This window comes from Electrophorus electricus, chromosome 12 (assembly GCF_013358815.1).
Source record: "Electrophorus electricus isolate fEleEle1 chromosome 12, fEleEle1.pri, whole genome shotgun sequence".
NCBI lineage: Eukaryota > Metazoa > Chordata > Actinopteri > Gymnotiformes > Gymnotidae > Electrophorus > Electrophorus electricus.
In genome coordinates, this window is record NC_049546.1 from 7,177,839 (window position 1) to 7,196,626 (window position 18,788).

The 18,788-nt window shown below is 46.0% G+C and overlaps 1 protein-coding gene across 1 annotated transcript in view; it reads left to right on the plus strand.

The window, feature by feature from the left end:
* Window positions 1–18,788, plus strand: part of nrg2b (neuregulin 2b) — a 30,763-nt gene that overhangs the window by 10,769 nt on the left and 1,206 nt on the right. The window contains exons 2-10 of the mRNA XM_035531904.1: window positions 3,938–4,100; window positions 5,485–5,603; window positions 11,496–11,616; window positions 13,834–13,892; window positions 15,038–15,061; window positions 16,715–16,817; window positions 17,362–17,491; window positions 17,944–18,077; window positions 18,452–18,667. Of these exons, the coding sequence (XP_035387797.1) occupies window positions 3,938–4,100; window positions 5,485–5,603; window positions 11,496–11,616; window positions 13,834–13,892; window positions 15,038–15,061; window positions 16,715–16,817; window positions 17,362–17,491; window positions 17,944–18,077; window positions 18,452–18,667 (1,069 nt within the window). The remainder of the gene's footprint in view (window positions 1–3,937; window positions 4,101–5,484; window positions 5,604–11,495; window positions 11,617–13,833; window positions 13,893–15,037; window positions 15,062–16,714; window positions 16,818–17,361; window positions 17,492–17,943; window positions 18,078–18,451; window positions 18,668–18,788) is intronic.

Below are 18,788 nucleotides of genomic sequence, written 5' to 3' on the forward strand. Positions count from 1 at the left end.
AGCAGGCAGGAAAGAAGAGGGGGACAAACACTCGTTTATCGGCATGTGGGAGATGTGGAAGTACGCGACACTGTTGAAGTTATGGAAGTCCGCGTGTGCGTGCGTGTGTGTGTGCGTGCGTCTGCGCGTGCTTGTGTCAGAGAAAGACAGAAAGAGAGAGAGAAACCGAGAAATGGATGGGAAAAGAGAGAAGATGAGCAGTCGTTGAGCCCTGGCATTAAGCTGGAAGACTGGCGTGTCTTACTCCTCACCTCGGTCACCTCTCTACTGCCTTCAGCTGACCCGCACCTGTCCTCTCGGCATTTCTCGTAGGACGGAAAAATGTTGGACAGAGCATGAGTCTTGCTGCTCCACCTCTGTCCTCCGCTGCTAAGGTGAAATGTGTCTCCAGTGGTGCGAAGGGCAGGCGTGCCGGCTGTCCCCCCGGTGCGGCTGGGGTCCGTAGCAGAGTTCTCTTGCAAAGCTATATACGGCACTCGGGATTCCCATAGTGCCGAGGGGAAGGGCTGATCGGTTGTGCTCAGCCTTGACAGGTCTGGGCATGTGGTTATTTTATTTTATTTATTCTGACCTAAACATCAGGCTTTTAAAGATTATCTACAGATGTTGATCACATCGAACGGTTATCTGGTCCTTAGGTGAATTGTTTTCCAGCAGAATTTCTTCTGTCCTGTGGCATTGTGTGTGTGTGCGTGTGTGTGTGTGTGTGTGTGTGTGCCTGTCTGCCTGAATGGTTTGGCAGGTCTGAAATTGTGCTGTACTGCACTGCGAGGGGTCTGGCTGTGGGTGTTATTGAACTAACCTGAGCTCTTTGTGCAATGTGGGGGGTGCATGCCAAGCCGTGCATTAGCTCCAGACTATCTCCGAGCAGCTCAAGGACAGACTCTGCTTATACAGCATCTTTATTTGTCTTCAAAGGTTTTGTAATGTTAATACATGGCACACACTCACGTGTGTTTATGTGTATGCGTGTGCTTGTGTGCGCGTGCGTTGGCAGGCGCGCATGTGTGAAATCTCAGAAAAGTGTGTGCATCTTTGTTTGTGTGCATGCATGTGTGTAATCTCCAAAGTGTGTGTGTGTGTGTGTGTGTGTGTGTCAGAGAGATGCAATGTATAATCCCCCCCATCCCCCCTCTTTAGCTAGAGTGATAAAACTCTATCAGAAAATGCTGATTTGAGCGAAAGCCCTCATGCACAACTGCAGTGTAGTGCAGCTTCTCAGTGATACATTCACTTTCACAGGCACACACGCGCGCGCGCACACGCACACACACACACACACGCACACACACATACGCACACAGGTCTTTCCATTATACCTTGATTAAAAAAGAAAGCTCCGTGTGAAAGGCGATTTCTGCGCACGCTGCAGCATCGCTGGCCACAGATCAAGGACTCAGTGGTGTTGTGATCAAGGCGAGCCGCGAATAAGACGTTCTCCTCTCAGCGATTCACTGTATAGCACTTGTGCCTTTAAACGTTTCTGTAGTAGTGATTTTGAGGAATGGAAGGAGCGCTTGGTGTGGCTTCTTTCTTCACCGAATCTGTGGCTCATTGTCTGTGTGCGCTTGTTAAGGAGGCTGGAAGAGCCAGCCGGGCTCATTAATCTGCCCGAAAAACAGAGGAGAACAGGTGGAGAGGTTCCAGGACTTGATGTGTGTGTGTGTGTGTGTGTGTGTGTGTGTGTGTGTGTGTGTGTGTGTGTGTGTGAAATGAAGTTGGTGAGAATGCCGTGTGTATACATGTGTATATGTTTGTTTCCGTATGTTTAGCATGAGTGTAGTGTGTGTTTGTGCGTACCTGCGTTTGTGGGTTTTTGTGCTGGTGTATGTGTGGGTGTGTCCAGGGTGTGTTCAAGTCTTAGTGAGTTTGTGAGAGTGTAGTGCATGCGTGCGGGTCTGCTCATATCTTAGTAAGTCTGTGAGAATGTAGCGTTTGTGTGTGCGTGTGTGTGTGTGTGTGTGTGTGTGTGTGTGTGTGTGTGTGTGTGTGTGTGTGTGTGTGAGATCTCTGCAGATGCAGGCCTGACCTTGCAGCATATTGAGACTCAACATAGTCTTTTGTCTGTGAGAGGATGCGAGTCACAGTGGAAAAGAGAGAAACAAAATATATCAGTTATAAAAGCCAGAAGAACAAAGTGTCGCGTTGCGTGTGATGTGAGTGTATCTGTTTATTGTGTAGTGTATGTATGTGTTGCACTGTATATGTGTTTGTGTGTTGTGTTGTATTCACGTGTGTGTATATTCTCACACTTTATTTGTCTGATATGTACCTTTTAAATTAGCTAGTTGAGTCAGCTTTACCCACAGTGGTCCAATCCCTGCTGCATGTAAGGTATGAGATTTTCCTAATCCATGTCGGAATGGCAGATAAATCCTCTCTGTCTCTTACACAAAGACACACAACTAGACTTGTTTGCCATTGCAGCTGCTGTTAAAATGAATGACACCTCCAGACACTTTCACACACTCCCAGTGTCTTGTGGAGCTGCTTCAGTCTTCAGAAAAGCCCGACACATACAAAAAGAGACTGACTGGCTTATTCACTGTTGAACCAGCAAGTGTATTGATATCTTGTCAAAGCTAGGATTTGTTACAGTTTAATACTAATAATTAGAAAGATGAAGTAGCAATGTGTTAATTGTGTGTGTGTGTGCATGGTAGTGAGGGTGAGGAATCTGATAGATGGAGTTGTGAAAGTGTGATTTCAGCGAATATGACAGAATGAAGGGAGTGAAAGAAAGTGCGGGGTGGAGAGAAAGAGGAAAGCTGTCCTGGCGTCTTCCACCAAAGCAAGGCCGTAGCAGCATTAAAGCGCGTGTCCTGACCTTCCTTTGCTCGGGAAGGCTTTTATAGGAATGTTGAGAAACAAGGTCGAAAAACTTTTGATGCATCAGTCTTTTAGGCTGTGAAGCATACAACAGCATTTCACTTTCACTGCATCTCGCAACCAATCTAGGACAGTTCTTTCAAAATGAGCACAAGCATTGATTTTGTAAGCGTGCATGTTTGCGTGTGCGTGCGCCCATGTACATGTACTTGCTTGAGTGTGAGCACGAGCTATTCTTCTTTGGTCTTTCGAATCTGCTGTGGTTTTATTACTTTTCACACCATTCCAAAAAAAATAAAAATAAATAAAAAAAATTGGCCTGGTATGAGGGTTGTGTTTCTAGATGGATTGCTCTACAAGGCAAACTGTGCGGAGATGAAACGCATTAATCTTTTGCATCCTCTCCTTTCCCCCATCGTCTCTCTCTCTTTCACGCTCTCTTTCTGCTGAGTACCGGATCCCCATCACGCTACATGCCTGTGCCCTTCGGCGCACTTCCGTTTCAACTGTCATGGTGCCATTCTGCCTCTTCCTCTTTTTACCTCCAATGCGATCTCTTTACCTTCATTTTTCTCAGTCATCTGTCACCCTTTTTTGTCTCATTAATTATGCCCGAGCCCTGTTCTCTCTCTCTCTCTCTCTCTCTCTCTCTCTCTCGCTCTCAGTTCAATAAATTCATGTTTCTGTATTGCCGTGCCAAATAATGGTTCGTTGGTGTTGCCAAAGCTTGGGTTACTGAGCTTGAGACTATTACTGTCCTTATTCAGCTATGCCGAGGTAAATACAGTTTTTCATTCTATGGCACTTTTTAAGAATAATACAGCAAGAAAATGACCATTATGTAGTTTGTGATGAAGAAAATTAAGATTTAAACTTGGTTGCGCATTACTGGAATGGGAAAAGCGAAAGCATCGTGAATAATTAGGGTGTTTGTGTTATAGTGAGACAAGGTTTTTCTGTGTTTGTCCCCGGACATTGTCACTCACCACCCCTTTTATGGTGGCAGATGAGGATGTACTGTTCTGCTAATGTACAGAACTCCTTATGTTGCCCTAGAAGGTATGATAATGAAGAAGGTATGATAATCTCTCTCTCTCTCTCTCTGTAGCGTCAGCTCCAAAGGTGAAGGCCATGCGTTCTCAGTGGGTGGGCGAAGGCGACAGGGTCACCCTGAAGTGTGAGGCTCAGGGCAACCCAAGGCCGTCCTTCCGCTGGTTCAAAGATGGCAGTGAACTCCACAAGAGCAAAGACATCAAAATCAAAACTAACAAGTAAGACAACCACGCGCGCATGTGCGTACACTCGTACACGCACTAATAAGTCACGCAACGCCCAAATACACACACACTCACGCACACATATTTACAGACCAATGCACAAAACAGACTAAAATGCAGCCGGTCACACATATGTAAAGACCCCATTTCCTCTCAACACCACCACAAGATTTGCCCCAGTTCATAAATATAGATTTTTAGGTGAATGCAGCGCAGATCAGCGCAGCTCTCTGTCTGCAAAAACATCAACTTAGCGATTTACTCAGGGGCTCCCAGAAACAAGGTAAGTTTTCCATAGCCCTACCATTTAGAAAGCCTTTAGTACATTGTTGTGTTATTCTAGACTTTACGGAGTATTGTTTGGGCCAGTGGATCTTGGCCTTCCCGGGTACCGTTAAGGAATAAGGAGGTCTGGTTTGTATCCCAGTCATTTGCAGCGAATTCTCCATCAAGACCAGCAGTAACATGAATGCATTTTGTCCGAATCAAACACGCAGTGGTTTCTGACCTGCGTGATGAAAAGCGTCTTCTGTTTTAAATGACCAAATGAGAATGCCTTAATTAGTGTCCAAAGGAACGTGGAGAAATGATGCAATAATGCTTGGATCTTGTGAAAGTGATGTGAGGGATTCTGAGGTGACATTCCTGTCAGGTCCGTTGGGAGTGTACGCGCGCTAGCTGAGTGCACATGCAGGTGTGCATGGGGGTGTGCATTCCGTGATTTCTTTCTCCTGCTCCACTGCAAAAAAAAGAAAAAACGCTGATGTGCAGGTTTCTACGGGAACTAGATCACTCTAACAGGATTGCCTGCTCACTATTTCCTGCATAATATCTGAGGATGTGCACGTGGGTGTGTGTGTGCAGGCGTGTGCGTGTGCGTGCATGTGTGTGCTTGTGTCTGTGTGTGTGCACATATGTGTGTGCAATAAAACTAAAGTGCAGATATATACATATACACACCCGGATGAAGTGTGAACAGGGTGGCGTTGAGTGGAATGCAGAGTCTGAGGTTATACGGGGTCAGCGTATAACAGGGCAGCAGACTGACTGTCATCGGGGCTGTAGGCTGGATCATACGTTTAGTGTTTCTCACATAGAGGTGACAAAATGGGATTAGTGCTCAGAGAAGTTCTGGCCTCTAGTGTGGGTCACAACACAGAAACCTCTTCTTCATTGGAAAGGAGAGGTTAGTGTTAACCAACCTTTATTGAGATTATTCTAGAGAAGTCTGAGCGCCTTTGGGAAATCTAGAGCGGTTTGGGAAATCGGTTTGGATCTAGAAATCTAGAGCGGTTTGGGAAATCTAGCGGTGTCTCGCTAGCTGCCGACATTCATATGCTGACATTCTCCTTTTTTCACCTCCCTTCCATCCATGCAGGAAGAACTCCAAGATCCAGATCAGCCGAGTGAGACTGGAGGATTCTGGGAACTACACGTGCGTAGTGGAGAACTCGCTGGGCAAGGAGAACTCCACGAGCTACGTCAGCGTCCAAAGCAGTAAGAGCAGAACCCTTAATTCAACTGAGCCATCATCCTGGGGCTTGTTACTGGGGCTCTTTTCTGTTCTCATAGAGCCTGCATGGGAAGGAATTTGAGACCCCGTTTCTAGTCAGAATGATTCTGTTGCGCTGGTAGGTCAGCGCCAGCTTGTAGTTTGGCGTGTGAGGTTCTAAAGCCCCGCACGCTGGCCGGTTAATGTGCTTGTATCTCATCCTAGAGATCTCATCCTATTCCCCGTGGTACTGTGCTAGGGCCAGGGAAAAGAACTATGGGAAACGTAGGCTGAGGAGACAGAAATATGGAGCTGAAATCGTGTCAGGCCGAGCCAAGCAGGCACTGGAGATGAATGTCAGAATAAAGGGGTGGGGGTTTGTGTACCAGAACATGTCGTGCAATATTCCCCCGTACCTCAATCCTTTTCCGACTCCCTGGCCGATCTGCATGTACGGCTGGCATTGCCAATGTTCTGATCCCCATGCTCCTGCCTGTCTCTCGGCTTGGAACTGATGCGGTGATATAACAGTGTTCGCGGCCAGCTGTGTCAAAGCATTACCAAAACAAAACTGGATTCTGCATATCCTCCCATCCTTTCCTTCTCCCCTGCTCTCTCTCTCTCTCTCTCTCTCTCTCTCACTCTCTCTCTTGCTCTATCACTCCTGTTCTAATCGACATTTTTCTCTTTTGAATGGCACTGTTCTTATTTTACAATCATATTTTGCTTTTATGCGTACAGCGATTTTCTGTTCGGTGAGTCGTGCGTGTTTTGTTGTGATTTGTGCGTGCGTGCGTGTGTGTGTGTTTTCAATATTGCACCTCTAATGTTTCATTATTGCTTTTTGCTGCATTTTTCCTCTCGCACGCCGCATGCTTTAATTTAGTTAATGTATAAAACAGTCCTCCTTCTGCTATAACTGCACCACTATAGTCATTCATCTCTCTGTTGCAGTCTCCTGAGCCCCCTGATTTCTAGGTGCACCACAGTGTGTGTGCGTGTGAATTGATGTATTCTGCTGCAGCCGTAGAGGAGGTCGCTCCTGGTCCAGGCTTTTTCTTTGCGTGCTTCCCCTTGTTTCTTCTGCCTCTGTGACTCTTTTCTCTATCATTCCTGTCATCCAGCTCTCCATTTCCAGTGCTGCCGAGGCAGGGACTGACAGAGGGATGAGCGGCGAGACTAATTTGTAGGGAGAGAGAGAGACACAGAGAGACAGAGAAACAGAACATATATTTGTGCATTTGTGTGTTTGAGGGATAGAGAGGGAGACAGAGATAGAGTTTGTGTATTTCTGAGTGTGTGTGTGTGTGTGTGTGTGTGTGTGTGTGTGTGTGTGTGTGTGTGTGTGTGTGAGAGAGAGAGAGAGCTATAGAGCAAGAGGACTCGTATGGCCTCCTCCACTCTAAGGGGTAATTGGGGTCTTTAATAATGTGAGTCTCTGCTAAAGGTTAAAACCATGTGCATGAGCGTGTGTGTGTGTGTGTGTGTGTGTGTGTGTGTGTAAGGGAAAGAGTTAGGGAGGGAGGGAGAGAGAGAGAGAGAGAGAGAGAGAGAGATGGCTAGAGATGCCTCTCAGTACCTAATGAACATAAACAGTGTCATTTTGGCAGATTGTGCACTCTAGAAGCAGACAGCATTTTGATCCATAACTGCGCAGATATCTGGCTGTATATAACAACACAGACACCTCAATAGAGAGAGACAGACAGACAGAGAGAGAGAGAGAGAGAGAGAGAGAGAGAGAGAGAGAGAGAGAGAGAGAGAGACAGACAGACAGAGAGAGAGAGAGAGAGAGAGAGAGAGAGAGAGAGAGACAGACAGACAGAGAGAGAGAGAGAGAGAGAGAGAGAGAGAGAGAGAGAGACAGACAGACAGAGAGAGAGAGAGAGAGAGAGAGAGAATGAGAGAGAGAGAGAGAGACAGACAGACAGACAGAGAGAGAGAGAGAGAGAGAGAGAGAATGAGAGAGGGAGAGAGAGAGAGAGAGAGAGAGAACAAGAGAGAGAGAGAGATAGAGAGGCTATAGAGGGTCAGTTGAGCAGAGCTCTGCAGTGTTATAGTGCATTCGGACACTGTGTGATTGTGTTAATGTGTGTAGGGGAACAGGGAGTACTTAGAACAGGAAGTTAACTTCCATGCAATGCAATGACCTTGACAATAAGTCATTTAGGAGGCGTGTGTGTGTGCGTTTGTGTGTGTGTGCGTTTGTGTGTGTGTGTAGGTGGGTGGGTTGTTGTGCGTTTGCGAGCCATAGAGAGAGAGCAGTTGTGTGAGATAGAGTGATGTGAGACACAGATGGGCTCTGGATGCTGAATTCTCTATCTGCTACAGGCAAGCCAAGGGTCTGTCAGAAATATGAGCCAAATATTCTTAATGTGAAAGACACACACAGAGACACCCAAACACACACACACACACACACACACACACACACACACACACAAACACACACACACACACACACACACACACAAGTCTGTCTAAGCACATTTCTGCAGAGTGTCAGCATTGCAAATCTGTCAGCTAGAATCTCCATACAGTACTCCTACAGTACAACTAGCAATCTGCTGGTCCCACTTCATAAAACGACCTCAGGGTTAGAACACACACACGCACACACACGCACACACACGCACACACACATTTCACCTCTCTTCAGCACACTTCAGTATGCTTCAAGCCTCTTCTCTCCATCTTTTAGGATGCTCTGCCCACGTTTTCTCTGTAGACCAGTGAACCACTGAGGTAGATGGAATGAAACTGCGGCCTGCATTGCATCAGTGTGCTCCTATGCGCACACACACACAAAAGCATAGCACTACAGATACACACCCACAGAATCACACACACACACACTCACTCACACACACACACTGCTATCAGTAGCACACATATAGAAAGCTCATTTTGCTCGTCTGTGAAGCATGAATCAGCGCGTGTGTGTGTGTGTGTGTGTGTGTGTGTGTGTGTGTGTGTGTGTGTGTGTGTGTGTGTGTGTGTGTGTGTGTCTGCTGTCTCCCTCTGGCCTGCATCTTTGCATTCTGTCATTCTGACCTACTCTGTTTCTCCCCTAACTCTCTCTTTCACACTGAATCTGTCCTCTATCTCCACTCCATCTTGCTCTACCTCTCTCTCTCTCTCTCTCTCTGTCTCTCTCTCTTTCCTTTCAAAAGCCTCCATCTTTCTTCATTTACTCCTTTTCCCATATCCTCCTGACCTCCCTCACTCCCTCCCTCTTTGTGCCCCCCTCCTCTCTCCCCGTGCGCTTGTGACTCCCCTCTCTCTCCGGACCGGGCATGTCCAGCCCGTCCAAGTAGGCGCGACCCCCCCTCCTCCCCCACCCCCCAGGCGTGGATCACAGCTGCCTCTGCAGGTCCTGTCCTTCTTTAGCAGAGATGCGGAGCTATTGCAGCTGAGACACACTGCTGACGAGAGGGTGTTCTGCTCACACGGAGCCCATATGTCGAAACAGCCTGTGTCGGCTCTATTCCGGGCGGCTTTCAAGCCAAAAATGGAAACTGCAGAAATGTACAAGCTGATGACTCTTTGTATAGAATTATTGTTGTGTTTCCGCTCGCAAAGACCTGCCCTTGTCTTGGAGGAATCGAGCCTGGACATGTTCTTTCCAACCTTCTGCTTTTTGGACACTGGTGTTAGGCAGAGTGTGAGCTGCAGTAACTTGCTTCCTACCACCCGTTCTCCGTTAGAACAGTGGTTGACCTTTAGTAGATAGATGTAATTGTGAGAAGGAAGTGCACTCTCTCTCTCTCTCTCTCTCTCTCTCTCTCTCCCCCTCTCTCCCCCTCTCTCTCTCTCTCTCTCTCTCCCTCTCTCTCTCTCTCTCTCTCTCTCTCTGTCTCTCTCCCCCTCTCTCTCCCTCTCTCTCCCTCTCTCTCTCTCCCTCTCTCTCTCTGTCTGTCTCTGTGTTGTGTAGTGTGCGTGTGGATGTATTCATTAGCCCATTAGGATGAGACTGTTCTTGCTCTCCCTGTGTGCCAGTCCAGTACCGAGCAGTACGCTCACCCTGTGGCTCTGCTGAGACACAACTGCCAATCACACCTTCTGCTGTGGCCTGCTTCATTTATTCATGAACCATCTCCGCACTCATTCTCATACACTCACTCTCACACACACGATAACACACAGACACACACACACACACACACTGCAGGCAGAGAGCCTACCACTTGTGTGTGGGAGGAGGTAGCTCACTGTGAACAGCTGTATCTGGAGCTGCAGTCAGTTATATTAATACTAAACCCTTCAGAGATTACGCTAATGCACTTTTACCCTGTGAGATTTTCTCTCTCCCTTTCTCTCTCAGGAAACAGACGCGTGCACACACATACACACACACATACACACACATTCCATCTGCAGAGCCAGCCTTCTAAAGGACAGCTGGGGTGAGACAACCATCATCTCTTCAGTTATCTGCACTAATATCCTGAACGTAGGATCAGATTTACTAAAGTAGTTACGCGTGTCTGCTACGTTGCCATAGTCGCAATCTACTGTGCATTAAAGCCCTTCTCAGTATCGGTGGAAATTGACTGTTTCTCATATTACGTCTGAAGCTACAGCTTAAACACACAGGCAGCAGAACCGTAATGGCCCTGTTAGTATTTGGTTGCGGGAGAACCCAAGCTATGGCTGCGGACTGTGAAGTGGCCGGATGTCCTACCCACACATGGAGCGTGTAAGATTTTGACAGGCTCCTGGTGGCTCCAGGCAGTCTGCAGCAGGACAGTGAGGAAAATCATTTTCTCAGATGACAGAAACATGACAGCCATTGAGCCAGAAAATGCAAACCAGCCGACTACGTTAGAAGGTTTGCGTTTAGACGGTCGGAGCCAACGCCCGGCGTACGTCTTCTACCCAGGCACGGGTTTCGGGCGGGGCTCCGTTTGCCCTGCTGATGTAGTAGTGACCCTGCGAGAGGTCTCCGTCACGTTGCCCGGGCGGGCTGCGGCTGACTGGTGTCTGCGTGCTGCGAGCCGGAGCCCAGCGGTGTTGGGTAGCCGTGTTGGGTAGCGGTGTTGGGTAGCCGTGTTGGGTCGATTACATTTCCCAGCATGCCGCCATTACCGCCCATGTTCCTCTTACTCGGTTGTTCCACCAAAATCGGGGGTTACGTTGGGAACGTCTCTCATTCTTTCGTTTTCTCTCTCTGTCGTTCTCTTGCTCTTTCCTCATCCCGTCCGTTCCGTGGCCATCTTAGATCCCGCGGTGGTACCGCGGAAGGGGGCCTCAAGAGCCCATGTGCGATATCCATGCGTGACGTCCACTGCTCTCAGTGTGGAGTGTTACGGGGCGCTGATGTGCCGGAAAGCCCAGTGGAAGCCCTGACCTGTGGCTGAAGGGCAGGCAGACCCTCCTGTCCGACCTGTGCTTTGCTCAGGGTGATTTACGGTTTGCTGCGGTTATCTACAGATGTACAGTGTGCTCTCTCTCTGTGTGTGTGTGTGTGTGTGTGTGTGTGTGTGTGTGTGTGTGTGTGTGTGTGTGTGTGTGTGTGTGTGTGAGCTTCTGCTTTCTAACTTGATGCTGTATTATTGGGGGGATGTTTGATAGCCGTTTATTGGATGTAATTCCGTAAAGAAATAAGACACTCTGTGTCATATGAAAAATCTAGCAGATAACTGTATAACGCTTAAGCCTGATTCTGATCTTAGTAACAGACTTATGGGTTGTCTGATATGTCTCTGGTATCTGTATGTTTTTTCTCTTTTTCTTTGCTTTTAGGGCATGTGGTAAGTTACTCCTTCATCTTCAGAACTCAGGGAGATTTTACAACCCTGTTTCACAACATTTGCCGCCCATGCTGATCATTGTGTGTACGCGTGTTTGTGCGTGTGCGTGTCCGTGTGCGCATACATGCATGTGTTTCTCCACAGTAACTACCACGCTGTCTCCGGGCTCCAGCCATGCCAGGAAGTGCAATGAGACAGAGAAGGCATACTGTGTCAACGGTGGTGACTGTTATTTCATACACGGTATAAACCAGCTGTCCTGCAAGTGAGTCACGCATTCCCTGTAGTGCTGAGTCCTACTCACTACAACCACACGCAGTCCTGCATTATGCCTCCACATGTTTCTGTGCCTGCTGTTACTCGTGGAAGATGTTTGCATGTAGTTTTTCAAGCTACTCGACCTAGCTTTGTTGCCTTGCATTAAGATCAAGCAGTAAAATCATCTTTGACCTATGACCTTTTCTAATGTTAACCAGTTACCTTCTATGAGTCAAACGCCTCATGTCACCTGCTGCTGTTACGTCTAGATATTTGTTCTGCTCCTCCACCCTCAGGTCCCTGTTGGCCAGATCCGACTCTCGTGCTATTATGTGTGATGGCAGGTTTTGGTTCTCATTGGGCAAGTCTTGAACCAACACAGCGATCTGCAATGATTTGACGTTGTAGGGCGATGTCATAGTTTGTTTGTTACCAAACACAATGCTCAAGTATCATCATAGCTTCATATTATCACGATCCCAAGACACTGAAGTAATTGTTTTTGGATTTATTTCTCCCTAGATTTCTCCTAGGGTTAATTGTTAATATTTCCCAGGTGCTACCAAGTTCTCTCTTATCCCTGTCTGGCCACAGATGGCATCATCGAGATTCAAAGCCATCTCCTGATGTTAGGATCCAAACTTCCTTGCCAGTTCCACCACTTTGGAGTTATTTTTTTCTATTTTACATTTATTTTATCTTATTTTATTAATTTTATTTTATTTTATGACCCACTTATGTCTGATTGCTCTGGGAGATTGAAAAATATGAAATATCATTATCTTCAAAGCACACCTTTTGTCTCCTGGAGAGCTGTGGTTTCCCAGGGTTCAGGGCCGTCTAGGCGCAGTGCTGATGTGCAGGCTGTTTCTGCAGCGCTGTACACTGGAGGCATCTGCTGGACTTCGCAGAGTTCTCTGCTGTGACACTGTGTTTCAGGCCTCCAGAGGGAGCAGAGGAGACGCGTGTGCATGAAAGGACCAAAAGCGCCTCTGCTGAGTTCTTTGTTGTGCTCATTTCTGTCGCACACCCCTGTCCCTCTGAAGGGGATACGGGGTTTTTTGGCCACACTGGAGCAGACGGGTCAGATTTACAGCTCGTCCGCTCCTTATTGTGGCCCGTGATTAAGTGCAGGGTCTCTGCAGGAACGGGCCACATTAACTCGACTGTAGAGTCAATATTCTTTATTCACTGCATAGGCAGTTTAACTGGTCAGAGCTCTTAGGGTTAATGAATGTATTTAAGGAGGGCAATATGCTGATTTGATATACAACCTCTACGTGGCTTGGAGATTGTTGATTGCACAGGAAATATAATATGACATTTTTTGTTCACCGTAATGTTTTACTGGGTTCTGTCTCAAATATCATGTCACATTTGCATATTATGTCACATTTGCATATTGCACCATAGGCCTCTCCTCTGCTCTGAGGCACTCTTGCCTTCAGACTGATTTGGATACGCAAGAAGCTCTCTGTGGTGTCTACACAACACCTTTGCTGTTCAGAAGCTCTCTGTGGTGTCTACACAACACCTTTGCTGTTCAGAAGCTCTCTGTGGTGTCTACACAACACCTTTGCTGTTCAGAAGCTCTCTGTGGTGTCTACACAACACCTTTGCAGCCAAAAGATGTTGAACAGGATCCTATCAAATCGACTGGTTCGGCCAGCGTTGTAGTTTATTGAACTGCCTCCATTGTTCATCTGACGACACTGAGTGATTTAGGAGATTAAAAAAGAGAAAGCAAGCAGCAGCAATCACTCTGGCAGAGGTGTCAGCTGAAACTGCAGAATGGAACAGTCTAGAAGAACGTGAGATTTCTGGATGGTCAAACAAGGACAGACTACCGTAGCCCTCTCACAGACTAAGCCTCTATGAGCCCATGTACCTAATACCTCTGAAAGTGTGTTCAGAGTCGAACATAAATTAGTCTCACCCCTCCCAAACTCCCTTCACAGGTCCCCTGTGATGACATCATCAGGTGGAAACACTCTGCCTGTAGGTTGTGCTCTGTTGTTCTAATTCTCTGTTTCTCTGCTCTTTCTCTCTCTCTCTCTCTTTTTTCTCCATTCTCACTCTCTCTCTCTCTATTATTATTCTCCTCCCTATCTCCTCTCTTACTCTACCTGTTTTGTGTCTTGTCCCTCTTCCTCTTCTCCTCCTTCCTCCCCCTTTCCTATGGTTCGCTCTTTCTCCTTCTGTGGGTTTGTTTTCCCTCCATCAGGTGTCCAAATGACTATACTGGTGATCGCTGTCAAACCTCCGTTATGGCCAGTTTCTACAGTATGTCCATTTCTTCTTTCTGTCTGATTGTCTGTCTGTCTGTCTGTCTGTCTGGGAGCTGCATGCCGAGGTCGAGATGGGTGCATGCCACGCATGGGGCTCTTCCGTGTCTCTCTGCTCCTCACTGTGTCTCCGTCATGCTGCTTTGTTACTTCGACTCATCAGCTACAACGGAAATGCGGCTTACGGATGAGAACCGAAGCCAAGGAAGACCTTTATTTGCCAGAGGTGCAAATGTATCGTGACAGGTCAACACAGTGTAGTACAGTAAGATACACGCCTATACAATGCGTAGCATGCTTTCCGGCAGAACGGCGGCGTTTATTTCTTATCCGATGTGATCTAAATATTGTTTTCTTTACTAAATAATAAGTAGTGAAATGAGTGGCAAGAGTTTTTGAGATTCTTCTGGCAGTCTGTTGTTTACTGAGAATGGTGTGTACCATGTCATGTTTTAGTGCTATGGAGGCACTTCCTGCCGTACGAGCCCAGTGGCATGTTGCATGACTTCTAACCTTTAACCACCAGCACAAACGCTTTCTAAAAGATCAGAGATAACCAGAGAAATCCTGTCCATTGCTAATCAAATACTGCAAGACCCATGCATGCAGTAGTACGACCTGTATCCTTCACGGCAGCCATTAAAGTGCCGCTCTGGTTTGATTGGCGTTTAGAGCATTGTACGTCAATACTGGACATAAATCCGGGCAGTGCATTTGTCTATTTAAATGAACAGGAGCCATTTTCTGCGTCTCCACCCATCTGTACTCGGCTGTGTCTTATGTGTGTTAGATGGTAACGTAGTGCGTTCCTTTTTAATCAAATCATTTGTTTTTTGTTCTTCGTTCATTGAAATGAGGCCTAGTAAATATGGCAGTAAGTTTTGTGGCTGTCTAAGTGTATGCATGCATCTTATACGCTTGCTTATTGTGTTATAAAAATATATATATATATTTTATGGAACAATTGGAGTTGGCCACGATGTGTCTGCATTGTCTGTCTGTTACTGGAACTGACACCCTTTCTGAAGCAAACAAACATACTAATCCAGCATTCAATCTGAACAAGTTGACATCTTGATCTGAAACCTGTTTTTCTTTTTTTTTTTTTTCTTTCTTTACATTGTCAACTTTCTGCGTTGGCAGAGCATCTTGGAATTGAAATTATGGGTATGGAACTATTATTTGTTTGATTCTTAGTGTTAAGGCTTATATGAGGTCATATCACAGTCACTTTTCTCTGTGCCTTATCAAGAAACTGAAACTGAATCTCCTGGACCCGTCCTGCTTTTAATGTAGAGACAATGCCGCATAGCGATATCCCCTGTACCAATGCATCAGTTAGTACACGTATATGTCAAGTAGCACTTCATTGTTATGTGAAAATTGCTTTAACAGTCTCGACATGTGAAGTATCGCCAAGTACGCAGTGTATACTGAGATAAGAGCTTACATTTAAATGTTTAGCTTTTATGTTAAAATCGTATAATTATAACTGCAAAGCTGATCAGTGAAAGCAACTCTGTAACAATTCCCACTGTCTGATACAAGACCTGTCCATGAAAGGTTGGTTGATTCGTTTAACCAAAACGTTTTTTGAGGCCATTAATGAAGTATAATGGACTGAGATAAGCTTCAATGAATAAAATTTGATTAAATGTTATACATCTCTACCACACTTAGATCGAGTTTTCCTTCTCTCTACTTCATCTGTTATTTGTTTCCTGTAACAAGCATGCAATGCAATATCAGGCGAAGACTCAGCGTTTGACCTGAGCGCCCCACACGACCCCACCTGCCCCTCTCTGTCCCCTCTGCTTTGGACACCCCACCCCCCCCACCCGCTGTCTGGCCGTCATGTCCTTCCTGCCGGAGCTCTCGTTCCCTCTCTCCATGTTCTGTGTGTTCTCCTCTTTTACGATGCTCACTGCGTGCCCTCCGGGGCTTTGGGGTTTAACGCCACACCGACAAAATGTTTTCACAGCGCACACACAGAGGGTCTTCATAAAACCACTCTCCTCCTGAAGCGAACATGCTGGAAAAAGACCTCCGGGTTTATGCGAAGCGTTAGCAGATGTCCGGCCATCTCAAATATTAAGACTGAATACGGATTTGCTTGCATTAGCCGATCTGACGCTGACACTTAGTTTTATGAACGACCCTCTCCTAATGCCTCATAAGAAAAGCCGTTCGTGTGTTATAACCCTACTTTACAGGCATGCAGTGTGACAGATTTAGAATCTTAAACTGCTTTATCTTCCATTAATCTAATGATGTCTGTAGGTCAGTGCATGTAATGGCCTCCAAGAGAGGCCGAGACTTCAGTTTATGAACACTTCCCAGAGAAAATGCAACATTATTGTTTTCTTAGCTTGGCAGATTTAGGGCCATTACGGATGGAGCCAAGATCTCTCGGACTGTTTTAGCATAATCAGCATTATCTGAAAATTCCTTTTTGACAGCCTACCATAGAGATCTAAAACCGGATTTCCTACCGCTGTGGTCAAGACGTCATTCTGAGGTTCCCAGTGTGTTCATAAATTGATGTCTGCCATAGATCAGTTTCTTTGCTGTAGTATTTAATGGTGACTTAAGTTATGAAAATTCTTAAGACATATTACGTACTAGTTCTTCCTCAGCATAATATAGAGTTATATGTAGAATAGATGCTGATAGTTTACTGATAATATTAACTCTTCTAGAGCAAAAGCATTTTAAAATGAACATGTCAAGCTGAAGTGATCTGCAATGTGGCTTTCACTGATGCAGGGTGTGTGTGTGTGTGTGTGTGTCTGTGTGTGTGTGTTGTTCTCATTTATCCAGAGGCGGAAGAGCTGTACCAGAAGCGGGTGCTGACAATAACAGGCATCTGTGTGGCTCTACTGGTTGTTGGAATCGTGTGTGTCGTGGCATACTGCAAAACCAAGTGAGCCCCGAGAGCTTCTGTTCTCCCCCACACAGCTCTGCAATCACAATTGTTCTGAAGTGGTGCACCCAGCGCTTTCACAACTGAATGTGTGAACTTCTATTACGGTTTTGCTACTTAGTATTGGAAGTGTAGAATGCTTACCTGAATTCTGATTAAGTTCAGTCTGAACTACTGTAAAGTTACACCACAGGTATGGCTAAAGCCTAAATCCAGACCTGCAGTCACCGTGGCAACACTGCAGACTGTCCACACAACAAGATGGGTGCACCTCCCAGGTTCAGTTGGGTTCAGTAAGGGTCTTTTGCCCTCTTAAAACACAAACCTCTGCCCTCTGACTAAGCAGAACGATCTCGGTCAATAATGATGGCAGCACATAATTTGAAAGGAAAAGAATTATGGCATTGCTTCTTTTTCAGTTTGCCCACCCTGACAAAGTAGACCAAATCTAGAGGAATTCAAGATTGTTTATGGATACGTAATTTACAAAGGTTCTGGAAAAAGGTTCCGTATGAGCTCCATATGAGCTGTGATCTCTCTGCAGGAAACAGAGCAAGAAGATGCAAAACCACCTTCACCAAAACATGTGTGTGGAACACCCCAATCGCATGTTGGCCAACGGGCCCAACCACCCCGGGCCTGGCCCCGGTCAGGAGGAGATCCCTATGGTCGACGTGAGTTACCACTTCCTCTCCATTTCAATTATTTATGCAAACCTTTCTACTTCTAAATATTGAAAAGGTATCATTTCCACGTACTATCCTCCATGTAAGACATATAGTTAAAAATTCACAAGAGATCTGGTCACAAACAGTCCAGTCTAACCATGAAACAGCAGGAGGACACAATCTCCTGGCTCACTCTCATCCCACCAGCTTTCAAACTACCAGTTTTCCAGCTAATTTCTCAGATCTTTAATGCAAAGCTTATCGCTGCCACCCACATTTCCTTTGGCCTTGTGTCTGAAGACAAACGGTATTCACTCGCATTTACGTCCGTGCATATAACACGCATTTTTATAGCAATACATGGCACTGCAATATTCTTGGTGAAGCATTCTGTGTAAAGCTTGTTCTGTAGCTAGAAAAAAAAACTACATGTCCCGTGTGGCATTTCTGTGTTGCAGTACATCTCTAAGAATGTCCCAGCCACTGAGAGAATAATACGACATGGAACAGAGACGTCGGGCAACTTCTCGGGCAGCCGGATGTCCTCACGATCCCACCATTCCTCCACCGCCTCCCACGCTTCCTGTCACCGGTACACACTCTAGCTGTCAGATTGTATTTATCTGTCTGTCTCGACATCCATGCATTCATTCATTACAAACAGATGAAGAAGTGCAGATGCTGGTAGACAAATCTATATATATGCATGTGTTTATTTATATATATATATATATATATATATATATATATATGTATGTATAAATATACACATGCATGTATATATATATATATATATATATATATATATATATATATATATATATATATATATATATATATATATATATATATATAAACTAATGAATCTCTACTAATGAATATTTAATGAAACTAATGAATATATAAATAAACTAATGGTTTTAACTCACAATGATTTATTTCAAATACTCCTACCCTCACCCACAGGAACGAGGAGAGGACATGGAGTATGGAGAGGTCAGACAGCATGAACTCTGACTGCCACTCGGGGGCACTGTCCTCTTCAGTGGGCACCAGTAAATGCAGCAGTCCAGCGTGCATGGCTCGTCGGGCGGCGCACTGTGGCTATTCCGAACCTCCACGGCGCCCCCTGCAGTACGGAGACTCGTATGACTCTCTGCGGGACTCGCCTCACAGCGACAGGTGAAAGAGAAGGACCAGGGTCGGGTTCCCATTTTAAGACGGCCCACGAGGTACACTGCAGGCCTGAGACCTGATCGTTTCCCGCTGGGCTTTGCCTGGTTTGTCTGAGAATTCATCAGCT